Raw genomic sequence first — 27244 nt, 5'->3', positions numbered from 1 at the left:
CTTGGCTGGGCCAGAGGACAGGCCTGAGGAATGCAAAGGATACAGTGTTTCCAGCGCGTCAAGGCCCTCCGCAGCAGCGTCCTCCTGGCCAGGCCCTCCACCCGCCCGTGGTGGGCGTGCAGGCTCTCCCTCCACGCCCAGGCCTGCCGCCAGGCAGAGAAGTGCATCTGGAGCAGGGTGGCACGCTGGACTTGCTCGGCCATCTCTGCAACAGAGAAAGGAGCTTCAGTGCTTCCCCGTCAAGGCTGGGCCACGAGCTTGAGGCATCTCTAGGATGGGCTGAAACCCATCACTGGCACACAGCTGGGATTTAAGGCTGCTGCTCCACAGAGAACGTTGGAAAAAAGGGTTTTGAATAGGGGAGGGTTACTATGGATTCCTTAGCTACAGTTCTGCTCTCCAAGGAAAGAGAAAAGGATTCTGTCAAAGGACTGAAGCTCCTGGTTAGTGACCGAGGAGCAGGAACGGGGACGGCTGTTTGTAGAGAAAACCCCATTTTACTCCTGCCTCTTTACCAGCATTTCGGGACTTCAGGAACAAGTCAGTGACACACGACTTGGTCGACACGCTGGCAGAGGCTTCTGTGAGCCGTCAGCCAGGCTGATACAGGCCGCCAGCTCCATCTCCTTTTAAGACTAATTAGCTAATGGCCTGATGAGCTTAAGGCCAGAGAGGGGAAGGGCACTGGTCCTGGGATGAGAATGCCTTAGGTGGAGGCATGTATTAGTCTGCAACTCATCATTAAATAGCTTCATGCCTTCATTGAACTTCCAGGCTTGGGCATCCAGACAGTGGGTCCCTCATCACTATTTTCAAGTGGGCACATCAGCTCTCCCAAGAGACAGTGCTGGTAGGCTAGGAATCCTGCAGGGAGGCCTGGGGAAAGCAGGGGAGCCTAATCCTGCGGCCAGGACTTCTGTGTGGGCTCGAGAAACTGAAGGACAAAAAGTACTGGCCTTCATGGCCAATTTGTCGTTACTTCTGACCTACTGTTGGAAAACTAAACCTTCAGGATAGTGCTCAGAAAACTCAACATCATAAATCATGCGTCTGCATAACTAGGGACAAACAACCCAAATATCTGTTTTCTCTCTCTTTTTTTGGCCACACCACACAGCTTATGGGATTTTAGTTCCCCAACCAGGGATCAAGTCCTCGCCCTCAGCAGTGACAGCATGGAGTCCTAACACTGGACTGCCACAGATTCCCCCAAATATCTATTAATAGAAGAATGACTAAGTATATTAAGGTAAGCGCCCCCTGTAAAACACAGTCATTAAAAAAAAAAAAAAAATTTTACGGGATTTCCCTGGCGGTCCAGTGGTTCCGAGTTCGTCTTCTGGATAGTTAGGAAGTCTGGGATGGATATGTACACACCACTGCATTTTAAGTGGATAACTGTATAACACAAGGAACTCTGCTCAATGTTACATGGCAGCCTGGATGGGAGGCGAGTTTGGCCGAGAATGGACACATGTGTATGTATGGCTGAGTTCCCATCTGAAACTATCATAATGTTGTTCATTAGGCTATACCCCATAATAAAATAAAAAGTTAAAAAGAAAAAAACAGACTTCACCTTTCCAAATCAGGGGATGTAGGTTCAATCCCTGGTCAGGAAACTAAGATCTCACATGCCTCATGACCAAAAAACCAAAACTTAAAACAGAAGCAATACCATAACAAATTCAACCACTTTAAAAATGGTACACACACACACAAGAAAAAATCTTATAAAAAGTAACTTAAAGACACAGGAAAGCATCGATTAGTTGTATGGAAAAAAGCAAGATACAAAACTGTGCATATCATACTAATCATAATAATTGCAGCGCTTATAGCATAATTAAAATCCTACTGAATTAAATGCATTGAAAAGGAGCCCCTTCCGGAGAACGCCGGTCCCTTGAGGGGAAGAGGACACAAAACGCCACTTTAAAAACAAGTCAGACACAACAAATAGTGTACGAAGCCACTTATGCGTGGGATCTAAAAACACAACAGACTAGCGAATCAAGAAAAAAGAGAAGCAGACTCGGCTGTGTGGAGAACAAACTAATGGTTGCCAGCGGGGAGGGGGCTTGTTATGGGATTATACAAAATTACGTGTGCGCAGCTTCTGAAAACTGTAAAGCTCTACAGAATGTAAAGAATCTTTCATTCAATAAAATACAATAATAAAGTAAAAAAAAATTGAATAAAATATTGAAAAAAAAACACAGAAGGAAATAACTTAAGCGTGAATTCAGGATGCTTTATTGTCCTCCTCGATCTCTTCTTTCAAAATCTGTGCTGTAACTGTTACCAGCCCAGTAAATACATGGCCAGCCCTGGCGGAGTGGGCATGTGACCCTCCCTCTACCCCTGGCGCCCAGGACTCACGGTTCCGCCGCCTCTTCTCTCTGCGCAGCTGCAGGTACTCAAGCCAGGCCCTGAGGGCTCTCCACTGCTGCCGACGCTGAAGGTGTGTCACTGCGGAGACCGTCTTCCGTCTCTCCCTCCGGACAAAGAGGAGCTGCTCCTGCCACCGTGACCAAGCCTGAAAACCAGAAAAAAGACAACCATTAAGGGAGGCAGGAAACCAGAGGTGAAATACAGGTGAGGGAAAAGAGAAACCCACACACTGGAGAGGGTGAAGTCAGAGAACGAGGAAGTGGCGATTCCAAAGCAGGATCGTAAGTGATGGGGATGTGGGGTGAGAGGATCTTTGAGAAGGGCATTCTGGGACTTCCCTGGAGGTCCGGGGGTAAAGAATCCACCTGCCAATGCGGGAGACACAGTTCGATCCCTGGCTGGGGAAGATTCCACACGCCTCAGGGCAACCAAGCCTGTGCACCACCAACACTGATCCTGTGCTCTCGAGCCCGGGAGCCCCAAGGGCTGAAGGCTGCGTGCAGCAACTCCAGAGGCCCACAGGCCCGAGCGCCCAGGCTCTGCAACAGGAGAAGTCACCGAACCGAGTCCACGCGCTGTAACTGTGGAGTGGCCCCTGCTCAGCACAACTAGAGAAAGCCCTTCTTTCCTCGATTAAGAGGGGGGAAAACAAGAAGAGGAATAATAAGCTGGGACAATCCAAGGGGTGGTATAATTAATTCAGATCTGGGACAGGTGAGGCTCTGTCTTTTCTTCCAAAGGGGGAGGAAGCCTATGGTCGAGGCCCTTTCTCAGCATGTGAGTCCCCAGGACATGGACCTACAGAAACCGAGGGTCTGCGGATGGATTCCCTTAAGATTATCCATCTACGGGTACCCTTGGGAAGGTCTTCATGCACACCCAGCAATACGCCTGCCCTACTCTGAAGGAAACTGTCATAGATGACTTGATATCTTCTTTTATACCTTCATACCTCTGTAAACCTGTGACATCCCTTCTCCCTTCCTTCCTCTCATCTGAATACCATTTTTTCTATTTCGCCAAGAAAATAAAAGCAATCAAAAGATAATTTTCTCAAGCTCCCACACATCCCCCAGGGGCTCTGCCTTCTCTCCACACTCCCAACAAAGGTCACCCCTACCTTCCATCTTCTCTCACCTTCTCAAGTTTATCACTCTGGCAATTACCCCCATTCCCTTCCTGTGTCATCAACTTTAACTCTCTGCTAGATTTTTAAAATCAGCATTCAAACGTGCTGTTATTTCTCCCTTTGGGGATGTGACAACCAAAAGCAATGGGTGACCTTTGATTGGGCCCTGGATCTGACACTAAAAGAGCAACAATATACAGCTGCAATACAAACTGTGGTCTCGATATTATCATATCAACATTACACAGTGAGGATGTGGTTACGTAAGAAAACATCCTTGTTTTAGGAGATATGAGCTGAAGTATTCAGGGTGGGGGCTTCCCTGATAGCTCAGTTGGTAAAGAATTCACCTGCAATGCAGGAGACCCTGGTTCTATTCCTGGGTCAGGAAGCTCCTCTGGAGAAGGGATAGGCTACCCACTCCAGTATTCTGGCCTACAGAATTCCATAAACTGTATGAGTCCATGGGGTCACAAAGACTTGGACACGACTGAGTGACTTTCACTTTCACTCAGGCTTAAACTTGATGTCTGCAACTTTAAAGCGACTCAGCAAATACAAGAAATACACTGATACACTTGAGAAAGCAAACGTGGGAAGATGCTAAGGATGGGTTAACCTGGTGAAGAGAAGCCAGTATCTAGCTTTTATGTGATCTGGTACTTGTCAAAATTAAAAAGTTAAGGGAAAAAGCTGCAGACTAGTGTGACACGAGACTTCACTCTTGGTCCAGTAATTAAGAATCTGCCTGCCAGTGCAGGGGACAAAGGTTTGATCCCTGGTTCAGGAGCTACCACAAGCCTCGGGGCAACTAAGCCCGTTCCTGGGCCCGCATGCCTAGGGCTCATGCTCTGCAACAAGAGAAGCCACCACAGCGGGAAGCCCATGCACGGCAACGAGAGAGCTCGGGTGCAGCAATGAAGACTTGTCCATAAATAAATAAAGTTTTAAAACTTTATGGTCACAAAAATACTTCCAGAAGCGAATAGATCAGTGATCCTCAAACCAACCACCCAACACCCCTCTCTAGACCACTCGGCCACCCACCAACACCCAAGTGCTCTCCTTTCCTTTCCAAACTCTTCAGAAGGGCTGTCTACTTTCTCACTTCTCTTCCCCCAATAAGCAGGGAGATCCTCTCCTCCTTGGGTTCACTGAAACTGCTCTTATCAAGGGCATCGATGACCTCCACGTTGTTCAATCCAAAGGCCAAACCACAGTCCTTGCCTGCCAGAAGCGTCTAACACAGCTCACCGTCCCCACCGGGCCTCCTTGCCTCCGCCTCTCCTCTCCCACCACCGATTTCCGTCTCTTCACTGGGCAGGCTCAGTGCCACTGGCTACACGCACTCCCTCTGTGCCTTCACCATCTTGTGGCTCCAAATGAAACCTGTGTGCTGAGGACTCCCTCTGGTGTGGACTCAACACTCCACACATACCCACCCTGCTCCTCCCTGACAGTCCCTCAAGGTCACATGAAAGGCCCATCAAGCTAAAGTTACGGAGCCCAGGATGCAGCTCCTCCCCGTCTCCCCACAAACCTGCCTCTCCCCTCACCTTCCCTATCTCAGTAAACAGCAACTCCACTGGTCCAGTGACTCAGGCCGAAGCACCTGGGAGTCCTCTCAGACTTTTTCTCTGAGGGTTCACACCTTATCTGTCCAGCAGCAAACCCTGTTGGCAATTCCTTCAAAACATATCCAGAATCCAACACCATCTTGCTCTCATCTTGGCCCAGAGTCTCGCCTGGAACTTTGAAATTGTTTCCTAACTGTCCTCTCTGCTTTTACTCTTGATTTTCCGTGGTCTGTTCTTAGCACAGCAGCCAGTGGTCCTTTTTCATTAGTTATGACTGCTTTGTAAGTTAAATCTCTCCATTTTGCTACTTATTTTTAAATAACTATTTTTTATTTGGCTGCACCAAGTCTTAGCTGTGGCACTCAGGATCTTCTATTAGGTTGGTGCAAAGTGATTGTGGTTTTCCATTGTTGAAGTTTGCCACTTGATACTGGAATACATTCTTAAATGTGATTATGCTATATATCATTTTAATGTGCATTTCTTGCTTTATTTTTTTCCTAATGACCTATTACTTGCTGTTTATATTTACTTTGGACTATGGAAATGCTGTTAGACAAAAGACAAATTCAAGCAGTTTTCTTATTCAAGTTCAAAATGGGTCTCAAAGCAGTGGAGACAACTTGCAACATCAACAACGCATTTGGGTCAGGAGCTGCTAAGGAATGTAGAGAAGTGGTGGTTCAAGAAGTTTTGCAAAGGAGACAAGAGCCTTGAAGATGAGGAACACAGTGGCTGGCCATTGGAAGCTGACAACAACCAGCTGAGAGGATCCAGAGAAGGCAATGGCAACCCACTCCAGTACTCTTTCCTGGAGAATCCCAGGGATGGCGGAGCCTGGTGGGCTGCCATCTATGGGGTTGCACAGAGTTGGACACGACTGAAGCGACTTAGCAGCAGCAGGTGAGAGGATCATCGAAGCTGATCTCTTACCACTATACAAGAAGCTGGCAAAGAACTCAACATCAACCATTCTAAATCAGTTATTTGGCATTTGAAGCAAACTGGAAAGGTGAAAAGGCTCGATTAAGTGGGTGCCTCATGAGCTGACCCAAAATCAAAAAACTCGTCATTTTGAAGTGCTGTCTTCTCTTATTCCACGCAACAACATTGAACCGCTTCTCAAAGGGATTGTGATGTGCGACAAAAAATGGATTTTATATGACAACGGGTGATGACCAGCTCAGTGCCTAGACTGAGAAGCAGCTCCACAGGACTTCCCAAAGCCAAACCTGCATCAGAAAAGGGGTCATGGTCACTGTTTGGTGGTCTGCTGCCTATCTGATCCACTAAAGCTTTCTGAATCGCAGTGAAACCATCACATCTGAGAAATACGCTCAGCAAATCGAGATGCACCGAAAACTGCACCGCCTGCAGCCGGCATTGGTCAACAGCAAAGGTCCAGTTCTTCTCAGCACGCCACACGATCAAGGCTTCAAAAGTTGAACAAATCGGGTCCTAAGTGCTGCCTCATCCGCCAGACTCACCTGACCTCTTGCCAATCAACTACCACTTCTTCAAGCATCTCAACCTTTTGCAGGGAAAATGCTTCCATAACCAGGAGGACACAGAAAATGCTTTCCAAGAGTTCATCAAATCCTGAGGCGTGGATTTTTATGCTATAAAACAAACTAATTTCTTGTTGGCAAAAATGTGTTGACTGTAATGGTTCCTGTTTTAATTAATAAAGAGGTATACGAGCCCAGGTATAATGATTTAAAATTCAGGGTCCAAAACCACAATTACTGCTGCACCAACCTTAAAATCTTTATTGCAGCATGCAGGATCTAGTTCCCTGACCAGGTATCGAGTCCCTGCATTGGGAGCCTGGAGTCTTAGCCACTGGATCACCAGGGAAGTACCTAAATCTCTCCATTCTTATGACAATTTCCCTCTCTGCCTTTTTTCTCTTCATGCTGCTAACCTGTTAAGGAGAAACCAGGTCACGTACCCTATAAACTGTTCCACGTCTTAGATTTGGCCAACTGTCTCCTCCTGGTGTCTTTAAACTGTCTCTCCGATTCCTGTGTTTCCCATGAACTGATAATAAGATTCACGTTAGGCTTGACTGGAGTCGTGTTCAAATTTTAGTCAGGGACATGTTTCAAGTGCTGCGGATTCCTTCCTGTTACGGCAGCGTGGAAGGCTGCCGTAGCTTTAGCGACTGTTCAGTGCCAAGACTGTTCAGTGGTTTCAGATGGCATCAGTCTGACCCCTCCCTTATATTTCTCTGTTGTCTTTCCATTGGGTGACTACTGCCCAGATCCATTTTCTCACTGGGAGGAAAAACAACAATTTTCTAATTCTAATACTCCTGCATTTGTTTATTAACTGGAATTCTATTAAAAAACAAAAAAAGCCTTATTCTCTCATTAACCCTCTCATTTCTCAGAGATTAGTCTGTACAGGAAAGGCAGGATAAATGCTTGACTTTGGTCTTCATTAATTTCCAAAGAATAGAATTAAAGCTCTAACAACCCAAAATTGTGACCAATCAGCTCTTTTTTCCTCTAATGAATGCATGAATTTTTATATGCTTTGTATATTTTCAACCCACTATAGTCATTACGCTTTTTGATGCTCAAATTGTTCTTAAGCCTGAAGGAGGCCTGCGGACACAAGCCCATCAAGCTCTTTATTTCTTCACAGTCCTGCACACCATCTCCTAGGACTTAGGCTTACGATGTCTGCTGCTAAGTCGATTCAGCTGTGTCCAACTCTGTGCGACCTCATAGATGGCAGCCCACCAGGCTCCCCCGTCCCTGGGATTCTCCAGGCAAGAACACTGGAGTGGGTTGCCATTTCCTTCTCCAATGAATGAAAGTGAAAAGTGAAAGTGAAGTCGCTTAGTCATGTTCGACCCTTAGCGACCCCATGGACTGCAGCCTACCAGGCTCCTCCATCCATGGGATTTTCCAGGCAAGAGTACTGGAGTGGAGTGCCATTGCCTTGATGTCTAGTTCCTGCTCTATTCCTGGAATCAGTCATTTCCCCGAAAAACACCTCAGTTCCTTTTACTGGCAAATAAAAGGAAATACGAGACAATAGCTTAGGCACTGGGGATGCTAACTGCTGTATTACTGCCACTGCCTCTAAGTCTTTTCAGTCAATAGTTAGAATTTCACTAATTCAGGTTAAAAAAAAAAAAAAATCATGGGTCCATATTGACATTGGCATTTCTAATTTCAGATTATAGGGCTTTTGTTTCTTTGATTTTATACCTGTAATCTTTCCTTTTATACTGAAAATCTGCTTCTTAATGACACTGCCATGGTTATTTGCTTTATCTTACAAAGTAGCTATAATAGTTCAAGGCAACAATCCAAACCTGCTTCTAACAATAAGACCACTGAATGCAACTTTAGATCTCCTAGTTCTCTGTGTCCTTAGAATACTCCCAGCTAGGAATGAGCAGTCAAAGTATCGTATTTTAAAGTAATTCTTTTCTCTTTGTAGTCATTGCTACAAACTTGATATATTTGTTTTCAGTGTGTTCTACAATCCTAGGGCTTGGTTCTTTTCTTGATTTACTTTTCTTTTTTAATTATATAAAATATTTACATGGTTCCAAACTTAAAACTGTGTAACAGAGCAAATTCATTGAAATTTTGTTCCTATATGTTCCCTCCCTTCCCTCATAGGTAACAACTCTTCCCTTTTTGGTTTATATTTCCATTATTTCTTCTTGAAAATATAAGAAAACACACACTCTCTCTTCCCTTTCTTCCCCAAAAGGCAGCACTCAATGAACCAGAGGGAGCCTGTTACGAGGGAAGTGTGATCATAGCTCTTCTCGACACAAAGCCAGGAGCTTGCCCCTCCCCCTGGAAAAAGAGCCTGCAAAGCCTTTGCGGGCACAGCCTTACTCGGCCCGCCTCGTTACACCACAGCCTAACCTTTCCTACTCTCCCTCTCACACTTATCAATATATCATGAGCTACCTCAAGTTCACAGGTGGGGAGACTATCATAAACAACTTTCTCCAATCTAGTGTGAAAAGTCAGTGTATTGCAATAAAAATCCAAGTAGGCTTTGTTGTGGAACTTGATGAGTTGATACTAAAAGAGTAAGGAAGAACTGCCATGGCAATTTTGAAAAAGAACAAGAGTAAATAAGATCTCTTTCCACATATGAAGACTTAAGAGCTATACAGTAAGATCAGTAGTAGTTATAAACAGTTAGCATTTACTGAGGATTCCATAGTCCAAGCATCATTCTAACCATACTACATGCCTCATCACACTTAATCCTCAACAGCCCTGTGAGGTCGTACCATTATTATTTGCATGCATGATCAGTCGCTCAGTCATGTCCAACTCTTTTCGACGCCATGGACTGTAGCCCGCCAGGCTCCTCTGTCCATGGGATTCTCCAGGCAAGGATACTGGAGTGGGTTGCCATTTCCTCTCCAGGGGATCTTCCTGACACAGGGATTGAACCTATATCTCCTGCACTGGCAGGCTGATTCTTTACCACCGGGCTGGGAAGCCAACACTATTATTTACTTACAAATAAGTAAGGTAAGGTATAAGGAGATTAGATAACTCATTTAAAAAGGGCAGGAAGCTAACAGGTGATGGCAGCAGAATTTCCACCCAGGTATTCTGATGAGAGAACCTTTGTTCTTTCTTACCTGCTTCATTAAATCATAATTAAAATAGTGTGATACTGGCTTAGAGATAGACAGCTACACCAATGGACCAGAGAGCCCAGAACAGACCCTTGAACAAATGGGACCTTGCCCCAAATGGAAGTGGACTAATAAGATCAGTATGCTGCTAAGTCACTTCAGTCGTGTCCGACTCTGTGCGACCCCATAGACGGCAGCCCACCAGGCTCCTCCGTCCCTGGGATTCTCCAGGCAAGAATATTGGAGTGGGTTGCCATTTCCTTCTCCAAATAAGATCAGTATAAAAAAGATAAAAGATGAACTACTCAGTAAAGAGTGTTGCGGAAATTAATTACCCATAAGGAAAATGACAAACTAAGACCCTGTCTCACACAACTTATAAAAATATAAGGTAGGCTACAATGAAATTACCAGCACCTGTATGGGGGTCTTCCCTAGTGGCTCCGTGGTAAAGAATCCACCTGCCAGTGCAGGAGACGCAGGTTTCATCCCGGATCCAGGAGGATCCCTGTGCCATGGAGCAACTAAGCCCGTGCACCATGACTGCCAAGCCTGTGCTCTCGAGCCTGGGAGCCACAACCGCTGAAGGCCATGCTCCCGAGAGCCCATGCTCTGTAACAACAGAAGCCACAATGAGAAGCCCTTGCACCATAACTGGAGAAGAGCCCCTACTCACCACAACTAGAGAAAAATCCACGCAGCAACGAACCCGCATCACAGTAAAATACATACATAGTTTAAGAAAACACTTGGATGAAAAAAGGCACCATAAATAAAGCAAAAAAATATATAAGTAAACAAGCTATAGGCTAGAGGAAAATACATAATAGTTAGTGTACCTAATAGTTCAAAAGATTAGTAAGCAGAATCTATGACAATGTGCACAGAGCAGAAAAAGCTAAATAACCCAACAGAAAAAAGGAGTGAGGGATGGTAACAAGCTCAAAACCAGAAACCCAACGACAATCAGGCATCAGAAAAGATACTGGGCTTCACTAGGCATCAGTGAAACGTAAATTAAAGCAACAATGAAGAACTACCTCACACATATCACATTGGTGAAAATGACCCAGTCTGGCAATGCAAAGTGCTGATGAGTCCCAAAGGAACCAGAACAACAATTTTAGCATGTAAACTGGCACAGCGGTGGAGAGCAAACGGGTGATGTTGGATAAGGATGACGAGATGATACCCAAAGACCCAACAGCTTCACTTCCAGGAACGAGAAACTCTCAGACTCTCACACAGGGATGTGTGTTTAAGAATGCTCTCTAAGGTGGCTTCCCTGGTGGCTCAATGGTAAAGAATTTGCCTGCTAACGCAGGAGATACGGGTTCGATCCTTGGTCTGGGGAGATCCCACATGCCACATAGCAACTAAACCCGCAAGCTACAACTGCTGACCCCACATGCTGCGATTACTGAAGCCCGCACACCCTGGAGCCCGGGGTCCACAGCAAGAAAACCACTGCAGTCAGAAGCACACGCGTGGAAACTCAGAAAGAGTAGTCCCCCATCACAACTAGAGAGGCCTGCGAGCAGCAACCAAGACCCAGCTCAACCAAAAGTAAACTCATTTAAAAAAGAACGCTTTCTGCAACACTTTGTAAAAAAAAAAAAAAAAAGTAATCAGGAAGAAATAACAGTTTAGCAGCAGTGAGCAGATAAACTGAGTCTTACTCAGCAAAATGGCTGAATGTATGCAGTTAATAGATCTCTGTATCAACCTGAATAAACCTCAAAAATACACTGCTGCATTAAAAACAAAAAGCAGCAAGCTGCAAAGTAAAGTATGATGCCATTCATAAATTTCCTAACAACACAAAGCCAGAACATTTATTCTCTATGTACATGTATACATACACTTTTACAAGTGAAAAAGAAAATAACAGAATAAGGATTTCAACATCAGGGTGGAGTTATCTCTAAGAAGGAAAGGTGGCAGAAGGAAGGATGGATAGGGCTTGAAATGTGAATTTAACTACATTAAAATTACATCAAATTCTGGGGCAAGGATGGAAAAATGCTAACAGCTTTTAAATTTGTATGTTGGAGATATGGATATGTTAAATTTTTTTTTTTTAATTTTTCTGTTGTGGGCCATTTTTAAAGTCTTCATTGAACTTGTTATAATATTGCTTCAGTTTTATGTTTTGGATTTTTGGCTGGGAGGCCTGAGGGATCTTATCTCCTGGACCAGGGATTGGACCTGAACTGAAAAGTGAAATCTTAACCATTAGACAGTCAGGGAAGACTCCTGTTAATATTTTTAACAAGTGTTTCATATTTCATGTTTTTATGCTTAAACCTCATTTTTTATAATTTCACATATGTCATGATGTCTGTCCTGACTAGTTCAGAGATGTGAGGATTGAGAGGAATGACTTAAGGTTCTTGGTAAATCATACAGTACTTACCAGACACAAGGATTTTATTTATAATCCGCAGCATAAAATTTGTCTTAAGAGTCTCACAAAGCTTTTGGTCCATATCAGTGTTTTCTTATTGCTCATGTTTTTCACTGGATTGGATTCTGAATGACTTTTGTCTTATAAGTTAAATCCAACCTCAAATCATGAAAACCTATCACTGAAGATAGTCATTCAAAGCCGCTGTTGCAAGCTCCGAGGGCAAAAGTCAAAAAGGAATTCTAAAAGCGTGCTGAGCAACAGTGACACCAGCAGAATGAGTCTGCAGGCTCTCAAAGTGACTGGCTGAGAGGGACGAGCACGCACATAGCCCGAGTCCCCCAGTGACGAAAACCAGCCTCGTTCCGTTCCTGTGCTTCAGCTTTTTCACCTGGATCCCTCTCCCTCCTGAGAGCGCCAGTCCACGAGGATAAGGCAGCATGATGGTCAAGGGACGACTCTGCATTTTTCAGGCTGCTTGGGCTCAAATGCTGCCCCTGACCTTTGCCAGCTGCACGACAAAGGTCAGAGCCAGGTATCGGAGTTATTTAACCTGTAATAATCAGTTCAGTTCAGTCGCTCAGTCGTGTCCGACTCTTTGCGACCCCATGGGCTGCAGCACGCCAGGTTTCCCTGTCCATCACCAACTCCTGGAGTTCGCTCAAACTCATGTCCATCGAGTTGGTGATGCCATCCCACCATCCCATCCTCTGTTGTCCCCTTCTCCTCCTGCCCTCAATCTTTCCTAGCAACAAGGTCTTTACCAAGGAGTCAGTTCTTCACATTAGGTGGCAAAGTATTGGAGGTTTAGCATCAGTTCTTCCAATGAATATTCAGACTGATTTCCTTTAGGACTGGCTTGATCTCCTTGCAGTCCAAGGGACTCTCAAGAGTCTTCTCCAACACCACAGTTCAAAAGCATCAATTCTTCAGCGCACAGCTTTCTTTATAGTCCAACACTCACATGCATACATGACTAGTGGAAAAACCATAGCTTTGAGTAGATGGACCTTTGTTGGCAAAGTAATAATATGGGCTTTTAAAAATAATTTTGAAAATTCTGGTAACACATGTAAGGGCCTTAGTCCAGCATTTAGGACAGTAAGACCACAAAAACACCATTACTGCTCCTACTGTTCTTGTTACCACATTATCATTGGTAACAACTAAGTCTACTTCCTTCCTATTGCTTCAGAAGACCTTGTGAATTCAGAGGTCAACAAATTTTTCTTTTAAAGGGTGAGATAGTAACTATTTTAGGCTTTGCAGACCATGTGGTCTCTGTTGCAACTACTCAATTCTGCCGTTGTAGCCTGACAGCAGCTTAGACATAAATGGACAGGTGTAACTGCATCCCAGTAAAATTTTATAACAAGCAGCTGGCCAAACCTGATCTGTGGCCGAGTGTGCTGACCCCTGACCTACGCTGTTTGCACACGATCTCCATATATTGCATATACTTGCAGAGATGATGCAAAATGTTGTCTAATAAAAAGTTACTGGGGCGGGGCATGCTTCCCTGGTGGTTCAATGGTAGAGAATCCTGCCAATGCCAGGGACACAGGTTTGATCTGTGGTCTGGGAAGATTCCACATGCCGCAGGGAGACTAAACTTATGCACCACAAATACTGAAGCCCCCACACTCTAGAGCTGTGCTCTGCAACAATGGAAGCTACCACACCGAAACTAGAGAGTAGCCTTCGCTCACCACAACTAGAGAAAGCCCGCACAGAGCAACGAAGACCCAGAGCAGCCAAAAACAAATTAACAACAAAAAAATCACATCTACTGTATTCCTTCCAGCAGCCTCTCTGTTGAAGAGTCCAGCCTTCCACGCTGCTTGTGCCTCCCGCCCCTGGAGCTACATGAAGGGCCCAGCAGAGGCAGCAGCACGACGCCAGAAGGTGGGTGCGTCCTCTGTGGGTGGGGACCTGACGACATGCACAGAAGACCCCAAAGCCTGAGTCTGCAGACTCACCTGTAGCTGGAGGCTCTGGGCCCGGTGCTTCACGGCTGTGGCCTGGAGGGCTCGGCCTAGGCGGACCTGGCCCAGTCGCCGTCTCCACGCACTCCACCACACCCTGCCGGAGAGCAAATCAAAGATGGGACCAGTCAAGAGCACAGTCAGCAAAAGAGCAGGGAAGTGAGGGCTAGGCCTCAGACCCCCAGCTCAGGTCCCTCTCCCTAAGACCAACACCATTAGATCTGCTGCCAGAAAAAGCAATCATGGAACAGTTCTAGAGCTGCCAGCTAAGGGTTGGAAACTGATGGTCCCTAAGGTCAGACCCCCTGGGGGAGGGCACGGTGACCCATTCCAGTATTCTTGCCTGGAGAATCCCATGGACAGAGGAGCCTGGAGGGCTACAGTCCATGGAGTCACACAGAGTCAGACACAACCAAGGTGACATAGCACACAAGGTCAGACCCAGCCTTAGACAATTTAGATACGCTCTGTTTGGCCAATGTGGGTTTAAAAAAAAATCACTGCCAACTACTTCAGGAGATCCCACAGGATAAACTGCTAAACTACTAGTATTTATTTATAGCCACTCCACGCAGCATGTGGGATCTTGGTTCCCTGACCAGGGATTGAACCCACACCGCTAAGCAGTGGAAGAGCACAGTTTTAACAACTGGACCCCCAGGGAAGTCACCCAATAATGGCTTTTAGATTTCCAGTCTTGATGGATCCCTTCCCATCCTCCTGTCCTTGCCAAGTTTCATTCTAGCCTTGGGTTCCTTCCTACTTATTCTCTGATTTGTTGCAGAAAAGCAGTAATGTGGAAAAGAGCATTTGCAACTTCTGTTTTTACCCTGGTCACTCTAACTCACCAATATCTCCTTCCTCCTAACTTAAGCCATGCTTAGCTGTATCTCTTCAAAATCTCAACCTATCAGGCATTACTACTTATCTTTTTAAGCACTTAGAGAAATTATAAATTCCCTGAATGTAACCTCTGGACTCAATCAGAAACATTTTAAGCCTGTAACAGATACTGAATAAATAAAATTATGTAGAAATATCCTCCATAGACTCTAGAGAAACTACGTACTTACTAAGCATTTACAAATATCTGCTGAATAAAGTTTAAATAAGAAACATTTTAATTTACTTCTTTAGGTCCACTGATGGTCTGGACACTAGGCTAATACTTCACAAATACTACCTTATGTATTTCCCATGACAACCTGAAAAAGACACCTCACGGTGTGAGGAAAGTGAGGCCTGGAGAAGTGAAATGACCCCGTACTTGTGAGAAGAGGGGTTTGAACCCACGTCAGTCTAGCTGCAAGGCTTCTGCTCTTACCCACGCTACACACAGGGCCCCGCTCTCTTGGCCAGGAACTGAGCTTTCAGTGCGCTGCCGTTCGGGACACCAGAGAACCGCTGGGAACAGCGCACAGAGGCATCAGTACCTTTATAAAGCAGCTCACTGCTACACACTTCTGGCTTTCAAAGTGAACTGACTCAGGTGGTCTCTCCAATGGAGGACGGTGCTGCTGAGATGTAGTGCAGGGCAGCAGGTAAAAGTGTGAGCTGTGGCATCAGAAAGATGGGTGGGTGAGCCCTAGTTTCGCTAATTACGACTCACACACAGTAGAAATGTTGAGTAATTTGCCTGAGCTCATGTATCTTAATCTGTGCAATAACAGTATTTATCTTACAGTTTATGGTAAGGAGTAAATGGGACACTTTACTTTTTTTTACTTTACTTTTACTGAGTATGTTAAAAAATTAACATACTCAGAAACTTAACACAAGGCTTAACAGTAAATACTCAATTAGTGTTACTTATGATTTTGTGAAAACCTGATCTTAATGCTGAACAAGGTACCAATAAATATTTACTACGTATCAATTATATTCAAAATGTTGTTTTAAGGTGGGTTTTTATGCTGGCTTTCCAGCAGCATAAAGCAATGATGAGGTAAAAACGAATGTTGCTGATCTGTAGGGCCGTGCAGCACACTCACCACAGGATACTCCGCTGCCTGAACTCCAGGGCAGTGGTCTGCATCTCAAGTTTGGTCCTACGGAAAACCACGTAGACCAACCAGGACTTCCAGGCCCGTCGCATATTTTGCTTTGCATCTAGATGCACCAAAAAGATTTCCAAGAAGGGGTTAGGAGAGGTGGATTACTCTGGCTTAAGACAAAAAAGCTCAGAGGCCCTCAGACGGGTCCCTCCGCTGAGTATCTAAATTCCTCTGGTCTTCCAGTGCCCTCTGCTGGAAAAGTTGTGAAGCTCTACAAACTTAATAAAGATGCAAGATGCAAAGAACAGTTATGTAAGTGATGACATTTACAAAACATTTAAAGGAAAACCAATGCACTGCACTGTTCAGATCTCTCTAAAAGTCCTTATTTTTTATAGAGTTATATACTCTTCAATATCTACACATGAAATAACAAAGAAAGCAGGGAAGTGAATGGGGATACAGATGTAACAAGACTAGTGAGTTGATAACAACTGGAAGTTGGGTGATGGGTACACAGAAGTTCATTATTCTATCTTTCCATTTTGTGGATTTTTTAAATTTCCATTAATATAAGGTTAATGGAGTAGGAAATGGCACCCCACTCCGGTATTCTTGCCTAGAGTATCCCCATGGATAGAGGAGCCTGGTGGGCTACAGTCCATGGGGTCGCAAAGAGTCAGACACAACTGAAGCTACTTAGCAATATAAGGTTAAAAAAGAAGTCATATTATAATTTTTGCTCTTTGAAACAATATTTGTAAAGTAGAATAGGCAAGATAAAAAGGAAAGGATACTATCTGTATTTATTTGTGAGACAAAATAAAAAGGGCCAGTAATGATCCCAGAGCAAAGAGAATTTACTACATACAGGAAGTGCAAAGGTCCACAGGCCTCCCTTTATAGTAAATTCCATTTTCACTGTGAGAGTCATTACTGGTGAAGTTTGTTTTTTAAGAACATAAAGGAGAAAATAAAAATATGTAAAACATTTTCAGCACATTCTCTAAAATGTGGACAGGAGGACTATAGCTTTACTTTGTATTTCATAGTTGTTGACAAATCACATCAAAAGATGAAAAAGAATTTAATATGTAGCTTCCTTGGGCTTCCCTGGTGGCTCAGAAGATAAAGAATCTGCCTGCAAAGCAGAAGACCCAGGTTCGATCCCTGGGTCGGGAAGATCCCCTGGAGATGGGAATGGCAAACCACTCTAGTATTCTTGCCCGGAGAATTCCATGGACTAGGTGAGCCTGGTGGGCAACAGGTCCATGGTGTTGCAAAGAGGCAGACACAACTGAGCGACTTTCACTTCACAGTTTTCCGTGGGCTCACCCCAGACCTCCGGAATCAGCACATCTCAGGCAAGAAGGACCAGCATGGCACTGCGGTTTTAGAGTATAGGCTGCTAAGTAAGACAAGCTGGGCCTGAGTACTGTCCTTGTCACTTAGCTAAGTAACCCCACACAAGTTCCTCACCTGCAAAATGGTGCCTCCTTTAGAGGTACATTTGCAAACAGGGAGGCCTGGTGTGCTGCGGTTCATGGGGTCGCAAAGAGTGGGACATGACTGAGCGACTGAACTGAACTGAAATGAGATTATCTATGAAAAGGAGAAAACAAATGAAAAAAGATGAAAGAAGAGGGCCTTATAACATTTACTATCAGGCAGTGACAAAGAAGAATGCAAGCAACAGCTCAGGGAGCCGTGCTCTAAGAGAAGATAGCTGAATGCTGTGGGCATGGGGAAGCCATTCCTAAATGAGGTTTCTCTCTTAGCTATAGGAAGAGCAGGTCTACACAGGGTGCAGTGGACAAGGCGTCCAAGGGACCTGCTGAGTTTGAGGGGCCTACAGGGTGTTCATGGTTATAAGAAATAGCAGGAGGTTACATGATCATTCAATATGCGTTTTTCCCTTAGATTTACCCATACGGGTTTCTGAGTTCAACTCACAGAGGAACCAGATACCAACCAGAGCTGAACTGTCACAAGATCACTAAGGGTCAACCTGGACCAAGAAGATAAGAAGCCAGCAGTGTGATCTGACACACAGTGGCAAGACAGACAGCAGCCCCATGTGCTGTGGGAGACACACGGCCAGCACGCTGCACCAGCAGGGTGGGAACCTGATGATTTGTTCACACAAACCATGCTGACGTGAGTTGTAGGTGCCCAAACCATGCCGCATGGAGATAAACCATGGGGATATGATCACAGGAGCTCCTGCTGAGAAATCACACATCCGGGAAAACAGGAAGGAGAGTCAATCAACTCTTCCCTTTGACTCAGAGTTATTCTCTCTCAAAGATAACGTACTTGTCCTTCACAGAACTTCTCTGAAAGTAAATCTGGGCTCTCAGTAAACTAGGAAAAGGGAGGGGTTTTCCTCAACTTGGTAACGAATATCTACAATAAGACTATACCATACTTAATGGTGAGGAACTCAAAAGCTTTTCCACTAACCAAGTATACAGCAAGGATGACTCCTCTCACCACCTCTACTCAACATCCCAAGTGTCCCAACCAAGGGACTGAACCCAGACCACAGCAGACAAAATGTCAAATCCTAATCATGAGACACCAGGGAACTCCCAATAAAGTCTTAATACAGCGGGGGGAAAAGGCAAAAACAAGTAAATGGAGGCATTTTCTTTAGCATGTACTTCCTCTTCTCACCATGATTCTCGGCTCTCAGGTACTTGCTCCTCATCTCCCGTTGCTGATACACGTAGGTCTTCCAGGTCTGGAACATCAGGCTGTACAAGTAATATCTGAGGAGCCACAAAAGCAAGCAGTGTTTCTTTAAAACAAAACAACTCTTAATCTGACATACCCAGTCCATTCTGAACACAGGAAAAATTAACAGAACACTTCTGACACAGAAAAACCAATCCATATCCTAAGCTGGGCTTCCCTGGTGGCTCAGAGGTAAAGAACCCACCTGCCAAGCAGGAGACGTGGGTTCAATCCCTGGGTTGGGATGACCCCCTAGAGAAGGGAATGTCAACCCACTCCGACATTCTTGCCTGGAAAATGCCTTGGACACAGGAGCCTGGAGGGCTACAGTCCATGGGGTCATAAAGAACAACTAAACAGCAACATATCCTAAGCTAAAGCTTCATTTCCTACAATCACAGTGAAATGTGTCCTCCTTGACGGAGAGTTGTTCTCCGCACCTCATGTTATCACTAAGGGGGAAAAGGCATGAATTACCTGAGGGTGACTTCATCTTCAGCATCCACAGAGCTGCAGGATTTGGAATGACAGTCATTTCTTACTCACCCACACCACGGAAAACACCAGCTCTCCTTTGCACTTAAAACATGGTCAGAGTCCTCCTTTGTCTTTTCCTCCTCAACACATACATTATCCACAGAACTGTCAGTCCCTCCATCTCTTCACTATCCCATTTCCTAAGACTTGATTTCATACTCTGCCAGCTTATTAGAATGATTCAACATTGTCTATGTGAAAGTGAAAGTGAAAATCACTCAGTTGTGTCTGACTTTTTGCGACCCCATGGACTATATAGTCCATGGAATTCTCCTGGCCAGAATACTGGAGTGGGTAGCCTTTCCCTTCTCCAGGGGAACCCAGCTCTCCCGCATTGCAGGCAGATTCTTTAGCAGCTGAAGCCGCAAGGGAAGCCCAAGAATACTGGAGTGGGTAGCCTATCCCTTCTCCAGCAGATCCTCCCGATACAGGAATCGAACTGGGGTCTCCTACAATGCAGTCAGATTCTTCACCAACTGAACCACCAGGGAAACCCCTAATAAAAACATTATCTATACTTTATCTGAAATATCCATAAATCAGAAACCCTACCCCAGAGAGCCTAAAGACGTGATTACGAGTGAATACCATTTGATACAAATACCAAATACAAATACCAAAGATACAGTATGTGAGACATATTAAGTTTTTACTTTTAAAAAAGGTATAGAAAATATGTATGTGATAGAATTCCCAATTTTTACTTTTTCACATCCCTGGGAATACAAATGTCACGGATTAAGGGTTTCTTCTATCACTAAAAAATAGTTTTTTCTCTTTTCTTTTTTTTAAATTTAAACTTTATTTTATTTGGCTGTGTTGTGCAGCATGGAGGATCTTAGTTCCCTGACCAGGGACCAAACCCATGACCCTTGCAATTGGGAATACGGAGTCTTAACCACTGGACTGTCAGGGAGTCCCTCTTTTCTGTTTTCTTAAAGTTCTATATTGGGTATATACTTCCTCCCAAGCAATATAAATTAAAGCAACTCTACTGGTTTAGAAAACAGAATTAGAAATTACACAGCAGTGGGAGCTGGTGAGGAAAAATCTATTCTAATCATTAACATGATCAGTACATAATGGTTACCTGAATTAGAGGGTTACCTCTGTGTGTATAAGTTCACATGCATACAGTACTGTACCTTGGGTTTAATTTTGGACTCTGATCTTGCTTACTCTAAAAAGAATTTGAAGAAAAACAGAAAACAATACAAAACTCTTCTCCTTACAAGGATGGTCCAACCACCACAAACTCAATCGATATGACACACCACATTAATAGAATGAAAAAAGAAAACCATAAGATCATCAGTATCTCAATATAATAAATGCCACATATCATGAGCCCACATCTAGCACATACTCAATGGAGAAAGGTGGAAAGCTTTTCCTCTGAGATCAGGAACAAGACAAGGGTCCCCACTCTCACCACTCCTACTCAACATAGTACTGGAAGTCCCAGCCAGAGGAAGTGGGCCAGAAAAAGAAATAAAAGGCATCAGAATTGGAAAGGAAGAAGTAAAACTGTCTCTATTTGCAGATGCCATGATTTTATATATGGAAACTCCTAAAGACTCAACCAAAAAACTTTTAGATCTAATCAATGAACTCAGCAAAGCCATAGGATATAAAATTAATGTAAAATATAAGTAGCATTTCTCTACAGTAACAACAAATTATCTGAAAAAGAAAGAACTAAATCAATCCCATTTATAATCGCATCAAAAAAACCAAAATATTTAAAAATAAATTTAACCAAGGAAGTGAAAGGTCTCTACTCTGAAAGCTACAAGACACTAATGAAAGAAATCAAAGCAGATACAGATAAATAGAAAGGTCGTCCATGTTCATGAACTGGGAAAATATTGTTAAAATGTCAATACTACCAAAAGTCATCTATAGATTCAATGCAACCCCGACCAAGATTTCAATCTCATTTTTACAGAAGTAGAAAAAAAAATCCTAAAAGTTATGTGGAACTACAAAAGACCTCAAATAGTCAAAGCTATCCTCAGGAAGAACAAAGCAGGAGACATCACACTTCTGTTTTCAAGCTATACTATAAAGCGGTAGTATACAATGTCATAGGCTTCCCTGGTGGCTCAGACAGTAAAGAATCCATCTGCAATGCAGGAGATTCGGGTTCGATCCCTGGGTTGGGAAGATCCCCTGGAAGAGGCCATGGCAATTCACTCCAGAATTCTTGCCTGGAGAATCCCCCTGGACAGAGGATCCTGGCAGGCTACAGCCCATGAGGTTGCAAAGAGTCAGACACAACTGAGCAACTAAGCACAGCACATACAGTGTCATAGCATAAAAAACACAGAGACCAATGGAACAGAATCCAGGGCCCCCAGATCAACTCAAATACATACAGTCAACTAATACTTGACAACAGAGCCAAGAATCAATGGGGGAAAACACAGTCTCTTCAATAAAGGGTGCTGAGAAAATTGGATAGTCACATGTAAAAGAATGAAACTAGACCCCTATCTAACACCACTCACAAAAATTAAATAGAAATGGATTAAAGACTTAAATGCAAGACCAAGGAATTCCCAGGAGAAAACATAACACAAGAAAAAAGCTCCTTCACATAGGTCTTAGCAATGATTCTTTGGATATGATACCTAAAGCACAAGCAACAACATAAAAAATAAACAAGTAGGACTACAGTAAACCAAAAGGCTTATGCACAGCAAAATACAGTCAATCAAGTGAAAAAGACAACCTACAAAATGGGAAAAAATATTTGTAACCCATATATCTGATAAGGGATTAATATCCAAATATATAAATATATATATCCAAATATATAAACTCAATAGCAAAAAATCAAATAATCCAATTTAAAAGTGGTCAAAGGTAAAAGATAAAAGACTGAAAAGTGAGGTTACTTTTTTAAATAGATAACAACAATTAAGCCCTTGGGGTGCTCAAAAGTCCTATGGTAGGAAAAATAAGAATATGTATTAAATGAAAGTAAATACTGTTCCAGAATCCCCAATGTTTTCATCTTTATCCAATCTAAAAATTATACAACTTCCTTTAACCATTCTTTTTCTAAATGAGCATTAATGCAACGCATGTGTTTAATATACTGCTGCTGCTAAGTCGCTTCAGTCGTGTCCGACTCTGTGTGACCCCATAGACGGAAGCCCACCAGGCTCCCCCATCCCTGGGATTCTCCAGGCAAGAACACTGGAGTGGGTTGCCATTTCCTTCTCCAATGCGTGAAAGTGAAAAGTGAAAGGGTCGTGTCCAACTCCTAGCAACCCCATGGACTGCAGCCTACCAGGCTCCTCCATCCATGGGATTTTCCAGACAAGAGTACTGGAGTGGGGTGCCATTGCCTTCTCCATTTAATATACTAATTCTCAACAAAAATAAATAAAAGTGGGCAAATGACTCAAACAGACATTTTCTCAAAGTAGATACACAAACAGCCAACAGGTACATGAAAAGATACTTAAAGATAACTAATCATGAGGAAAATACAAATCAAAATCACAATGAGATATCACCTCACACCTCTAGGCCATTACCAAAAGGACAAGATAGGATAATAATGCTGTGCATCTGAAATTTATATCATGCTATAAACCAATTTTACCTTAATTTTAAAAAAAGTAGGAAATTAGGTCTCCCTAAAATAAGAGATTAAAAAAGAAAGATAAATGATTATGAAGATATAGGGAAAAGGGAACCTTGCGGTGTGCTGGTACGATTTGTAAATTGGTAATAGCCACTAAGGAAAACAGTATGCAGGCTCTTCAAAAAATTAAAAATAGAACTACCAGACAATCCAGAAATCCCACTTTTGGGAATATATCCAAAGCAAACAAAAACACTAACTTGAAAATATATCTGCACGACCATGTTCATAGCAGCATTATTTACAAAAGCCAAGACAGGGCAACAAACTAAGAGTCCACAGATGGATGAATGGGTGAAGTTGTATCCATTAGGCTGGTCAAAAAGCTCATTACAGAAAAAACAGAACGAGCTTTTTGGCCAACCCAAATACATAAAGTGGAATCTATTCAGCCATTTAAAAATGAGGAAATTCCACAAAAACTATACACACACACACACACACACATATACATATATAAAAGAAGAAATCCTGTCATTTTTGACAACATGGATGGAATTTGAAGGCATTAAGCTAAGAGAAGTATGTCACAGAAAGACAAACACTGATCTCACATGTGCATTCTTTAAAAAAAAAAAACTGAGAAAAAGATCAGATTTGTGGTTTACCAGAGGCATGGGGGTTCGGGGAGTGGTCAAAAGGTACAAACTTCCAGGTATAACACTAATAAGTTCTGGGGGTACAAGGTACAACATGACGACTGCACTCACCGCTGCGGTATGATATATATGACAGTTGTTAAGAGAATATATGATAATTGTTAAGAAAATAAATCCTGAAAGTTCTCATCACAAGGAGAAAATTTTTTCCTCATTGTTTTTTATTGCAGTTATATGAGATGATGAATGTTAACTAAATTTATTGTGGCAATCATTTTACAATATGTAAGTCAAATATCTATTCTGTACACCTAAAAGTCATACAGTAATTCATATATGTCAATTATATTTCAACAAAACTAGAAAAAAAAAGACTTATCTTCCTTTGATCTAGGATCATGCCAACAAGTAATTATTTGATAATGTGTACCAGTAAAATTCCCGGGTGGCTCAGCTGATAAAGAATCCGCCTGCAATGCGGGAGACCTGGGTTCGATCCCTGGGTTGGGAAGATCCCCTGGAGAAGGGAAAGGCTACCCACTCCGGTATTCTGGCCTGGAGAATTCCATGGACTGTATAGTCCATGGGGTCGCAAAGAGCTGGACACGACTGAGGAACTTTCACTTCACTTCACCAGTAAAATTAAAGTAATATAACATGAAATCTGACCTGTAGTGACAGTCAGCTCGAACACGGAGTTTCCACTCTCGATGGGAAACCCACCACTCTTCTTTCCACTCTTCAAAGACCTTTCGCAGAATTTTTTGTTTATAGTAAAGCCTACAGCAGTGAAAAATAAAAAATCAGAGAGACACACCTGATGATGCTGGAGCTGACATCTATTCCCAAATTACTGTTTCCTATGGTCATTGCTTTCTCACAGAAAACTGTGGCTCATTATTCGATAACACCAAAATATAGATTAGAAATACACACATTTAACTTTTTCAGGTCAAAATCTTAGATCTACTTAAACTAGAAATAAAGCTAAAAAATTTTATACTCTAGTTCTTATCAATTCAAGAGGTGAAAATAAAAAACTCTGACTTTTCAAATACAGTGAGTTGAGAATTAACATTCTCAATTTTTCTTCATTCACAGGACTGAAAAATATTTGATTAGTAAAAGAGAGCAGCTCTACTTCTCATTTACATACCCAGGAGATTAAAAGTTGTAAAATAAGCAAATGCCTAAGGGCAGTCCTAGGACTTAACAGAACAGAGTGCATTAGTTGAACTGAAATCTGGCCAGGGGCTTTATGACAAGAGCAAAACAGAAGCAAGATAAAAGAAGAAGGGAAAACCCGCTAAGAAAACAGCGGGCCAGTGACAGCATGCTGATGTTAACAGCGCGCCCAAGAAGACCGGTTGCTCGGGAACTCTGACCTGTCAGTCACTCCAAATCTTTCCCTGGTTCTGCAGGTTACCTCACTCAGTTATAGGTTTTAAAAAACTGGCTGGCAAAAATATACATAGAGAAATTAAACTCCCAATGTTCGCTGCAGCACTATTAACAAGAGCCAGAACATGGAAGCAACCTAAAAGTCCATCAACAGATAAACTGATAAAGAAGATACTGTACACACATACAATGGAATACTATTTGCCCATAAAAAAAAAATGATATAATGCCATTTGCGGCAATGTGGATGGACCTGGAGATCATCATACTAAGTGAAGAGAGAGAGAAAGACAAATGTCCTATGGTATCACTTATATGCAAAATCTTTTGAAAAATGATACAAATGAATTTATCTACAAAACGGAAATAAGACTCACAAACTTAGAGAATGAACTTTAGGTCACCAGGAGGGAGGGAAGGAGGGGGTGGAGGGATAGACTGGGAGTTTGGGGTGGACATGTACACACTGCTATATTTAAAACAGATAATCAGCAATGACCTATTGTACAGCACAGGGAACTCTGCTCAATATTCTGCAATAGCATAAATGGAAAAAGAATGGAAAAAAAAGAAAATAAAGAAATTCACCTCACTATTTTCATAATAATAAATAAGAGAAAATCACCACAAATACCTATCAAAAGAGAACATCTTAAATTCTAATCAATGTCAAATTCAATCAACGATGCATAGTCATTTTTTTATAAATAGAACTAAAGATACTGAAATGGAAGGTACTCCAGAAAACCTGCTGGATGAAAAAACAAAGCTTGAGGCTAGGAAGAGAAGGGGGCAACAAAGGATGAGATGGTTGGATGGCATCATCAACTCAACGGACAAGAGTTTGAGCAAACCTGGGAGATGCCGAAGGACGGGGAAGCCTGGCCTGGCATGCAGCAGCCCACGGGGTCTCAAAGAGGTGGACACGACTGAGCGACTGAACAACCACCACCACCACCTCATGGTAGGTAAAATATGATATGTGTAACTTAAAAAAAAAAGTTATTAGTAATTTTTGTATTTCCAGTACCCATGTTAGAATATAATACATACCAAATAAATATGTACAGAATGTATGTATACATAAAAACATGTCCATATGCAGGTATATATGTGTACATAAATTATTGTATTATATATATTAAAATCCTGAAAAGACCTCCAGAATACCAAACTGTCACTAGCGGTTCTCTCTCAGGGAGGCATTACAAGAGATTGGTGTTTCCTGTATTACAGATTTCTTTTGTTTGAAAAAATTTTGAACAGCTTTGTCCATAACTTTTAATGGAAAAGAAACACACCCCTCTGTACAAGTACTTCCTTCTACCATTGACTCTCCATCTATTTCCTTTCTTTCCAAAAACCTCACTAAAATAACAGCAAATACTTTAAAAAGGTGTAAGCCCACAAAGAAAGAGAAAAGAGACAACGATGTTAAACAAGAGACGCCAACAAATCTTAGAGGACAGAAAGCAGGCAGGAGGGTGGCAACTGAATCAACAGGTCAGAGAGAGAGAACTCAGTTTCAGGGGGGGCAAGAGGCAAGTGCATGGTGGCACAGACCCAGGAAAGGGGTGGGAATGAGCGGCATCAGGAAGTGCAGAGTCCTGGGTTGGGATGAAAACACAGGATTGTTCTGCAAGCCTGTAAGAAGAGGCTGGATCCCCCTGGACCCCATTATTCACACGGGCAGAGACTCAAGCTCATCTCTGGAGAGAATGAACCTGAGTGGCACTGGACTCTCCAAAACCAGGCAGAGCTCAAGAGATGGTCCTAAACCAAGAGTCTACATACCGAACAATGAGACCCCCATTCCCCCTCCTCTGCCTGCCGCCAAGTCTGTAACTGCCGCCTCCACTCCACTCCACCTCAACCCAGAAGGAGTTTGGAGGATTCTCTCCTCTGGGGAAAGCTGATCAGCCTAAGGGAAAAAGCCTTCCGATACTGAAAGATGGAGGTCTCCCAGTGAAACTGTCAAAAGCCTAAAGGGAAACCCTCAGTTTACAAGTCCCTATGCATACAAATATAATAGATGTATCTATCTTCTAAATTTGAGTTTTAGCGCCTAACTCTTAAACGTGGGCTGACAATAAAAGGATCTCTCGACGTTTGAGGAAAGGCTCTCACATGCGACAGTGAACAAAGGCACACACAAAAAAGCAGCTTAGAAGAGAGAGCAAAAAATCTTAAAAACGAA

The 27244-nt window shown here is 43.1% G+C and overlaps 1 protein-coding gene across 1 annotated transcript in view; it reads right to left on the bottom strand.

Annotated features, from left to right (window-relative positions):
• SFI1 (SFI1 centrin binding protein) overlaps positions 1-27244 on the bottom strand; it is an 88227-nt gene that overhangs the window by 32022 nt on the left and 28961 nt on the right. Inside the window, exons 5-10 of the mRNA XM_055549592.1 lie at positions 24316-24426; positions 18793-18887; positions 16114-16231; positions 14117-14219; positions 2383-2539; positions 44-205 (exon numbers count right to left, since the gene is read on the bottom strand). Of these exons, the coding sequence (XP_055405567.1) occupies positions 44-205; positions 2383-2539; positions 14117-14219; positions 16114-16231; positions 18793-18887; positions 24316-24426 (746 nt within the window). The remainder of the gene's footprint in view (positions 1-43; positions 206-2382; positions 2540-14116; positions 14220-16113; positions 16232-18792; positions 18888-24315; positions 24427-27244) is intronic.

Source organism: Bubalus kerabau, chromosome 16 (assembly GCF_029407905.1).
Source record: "Bubalus kerabau isolate K-KA32 ecotype Philippines breed swamp buffalo chromosome 16, PCC_UOA_SB_1v2, whole genome shotgun sequence".
NCBI lineage: Eukaryota > Metazoa > Chordata > Mammalia > Artiodactyla > Bovidae > Bubalus > Bubalus kerabau.
This window is presented reverse-complemented; position numbering and strand designations above follow the sequence as displayed.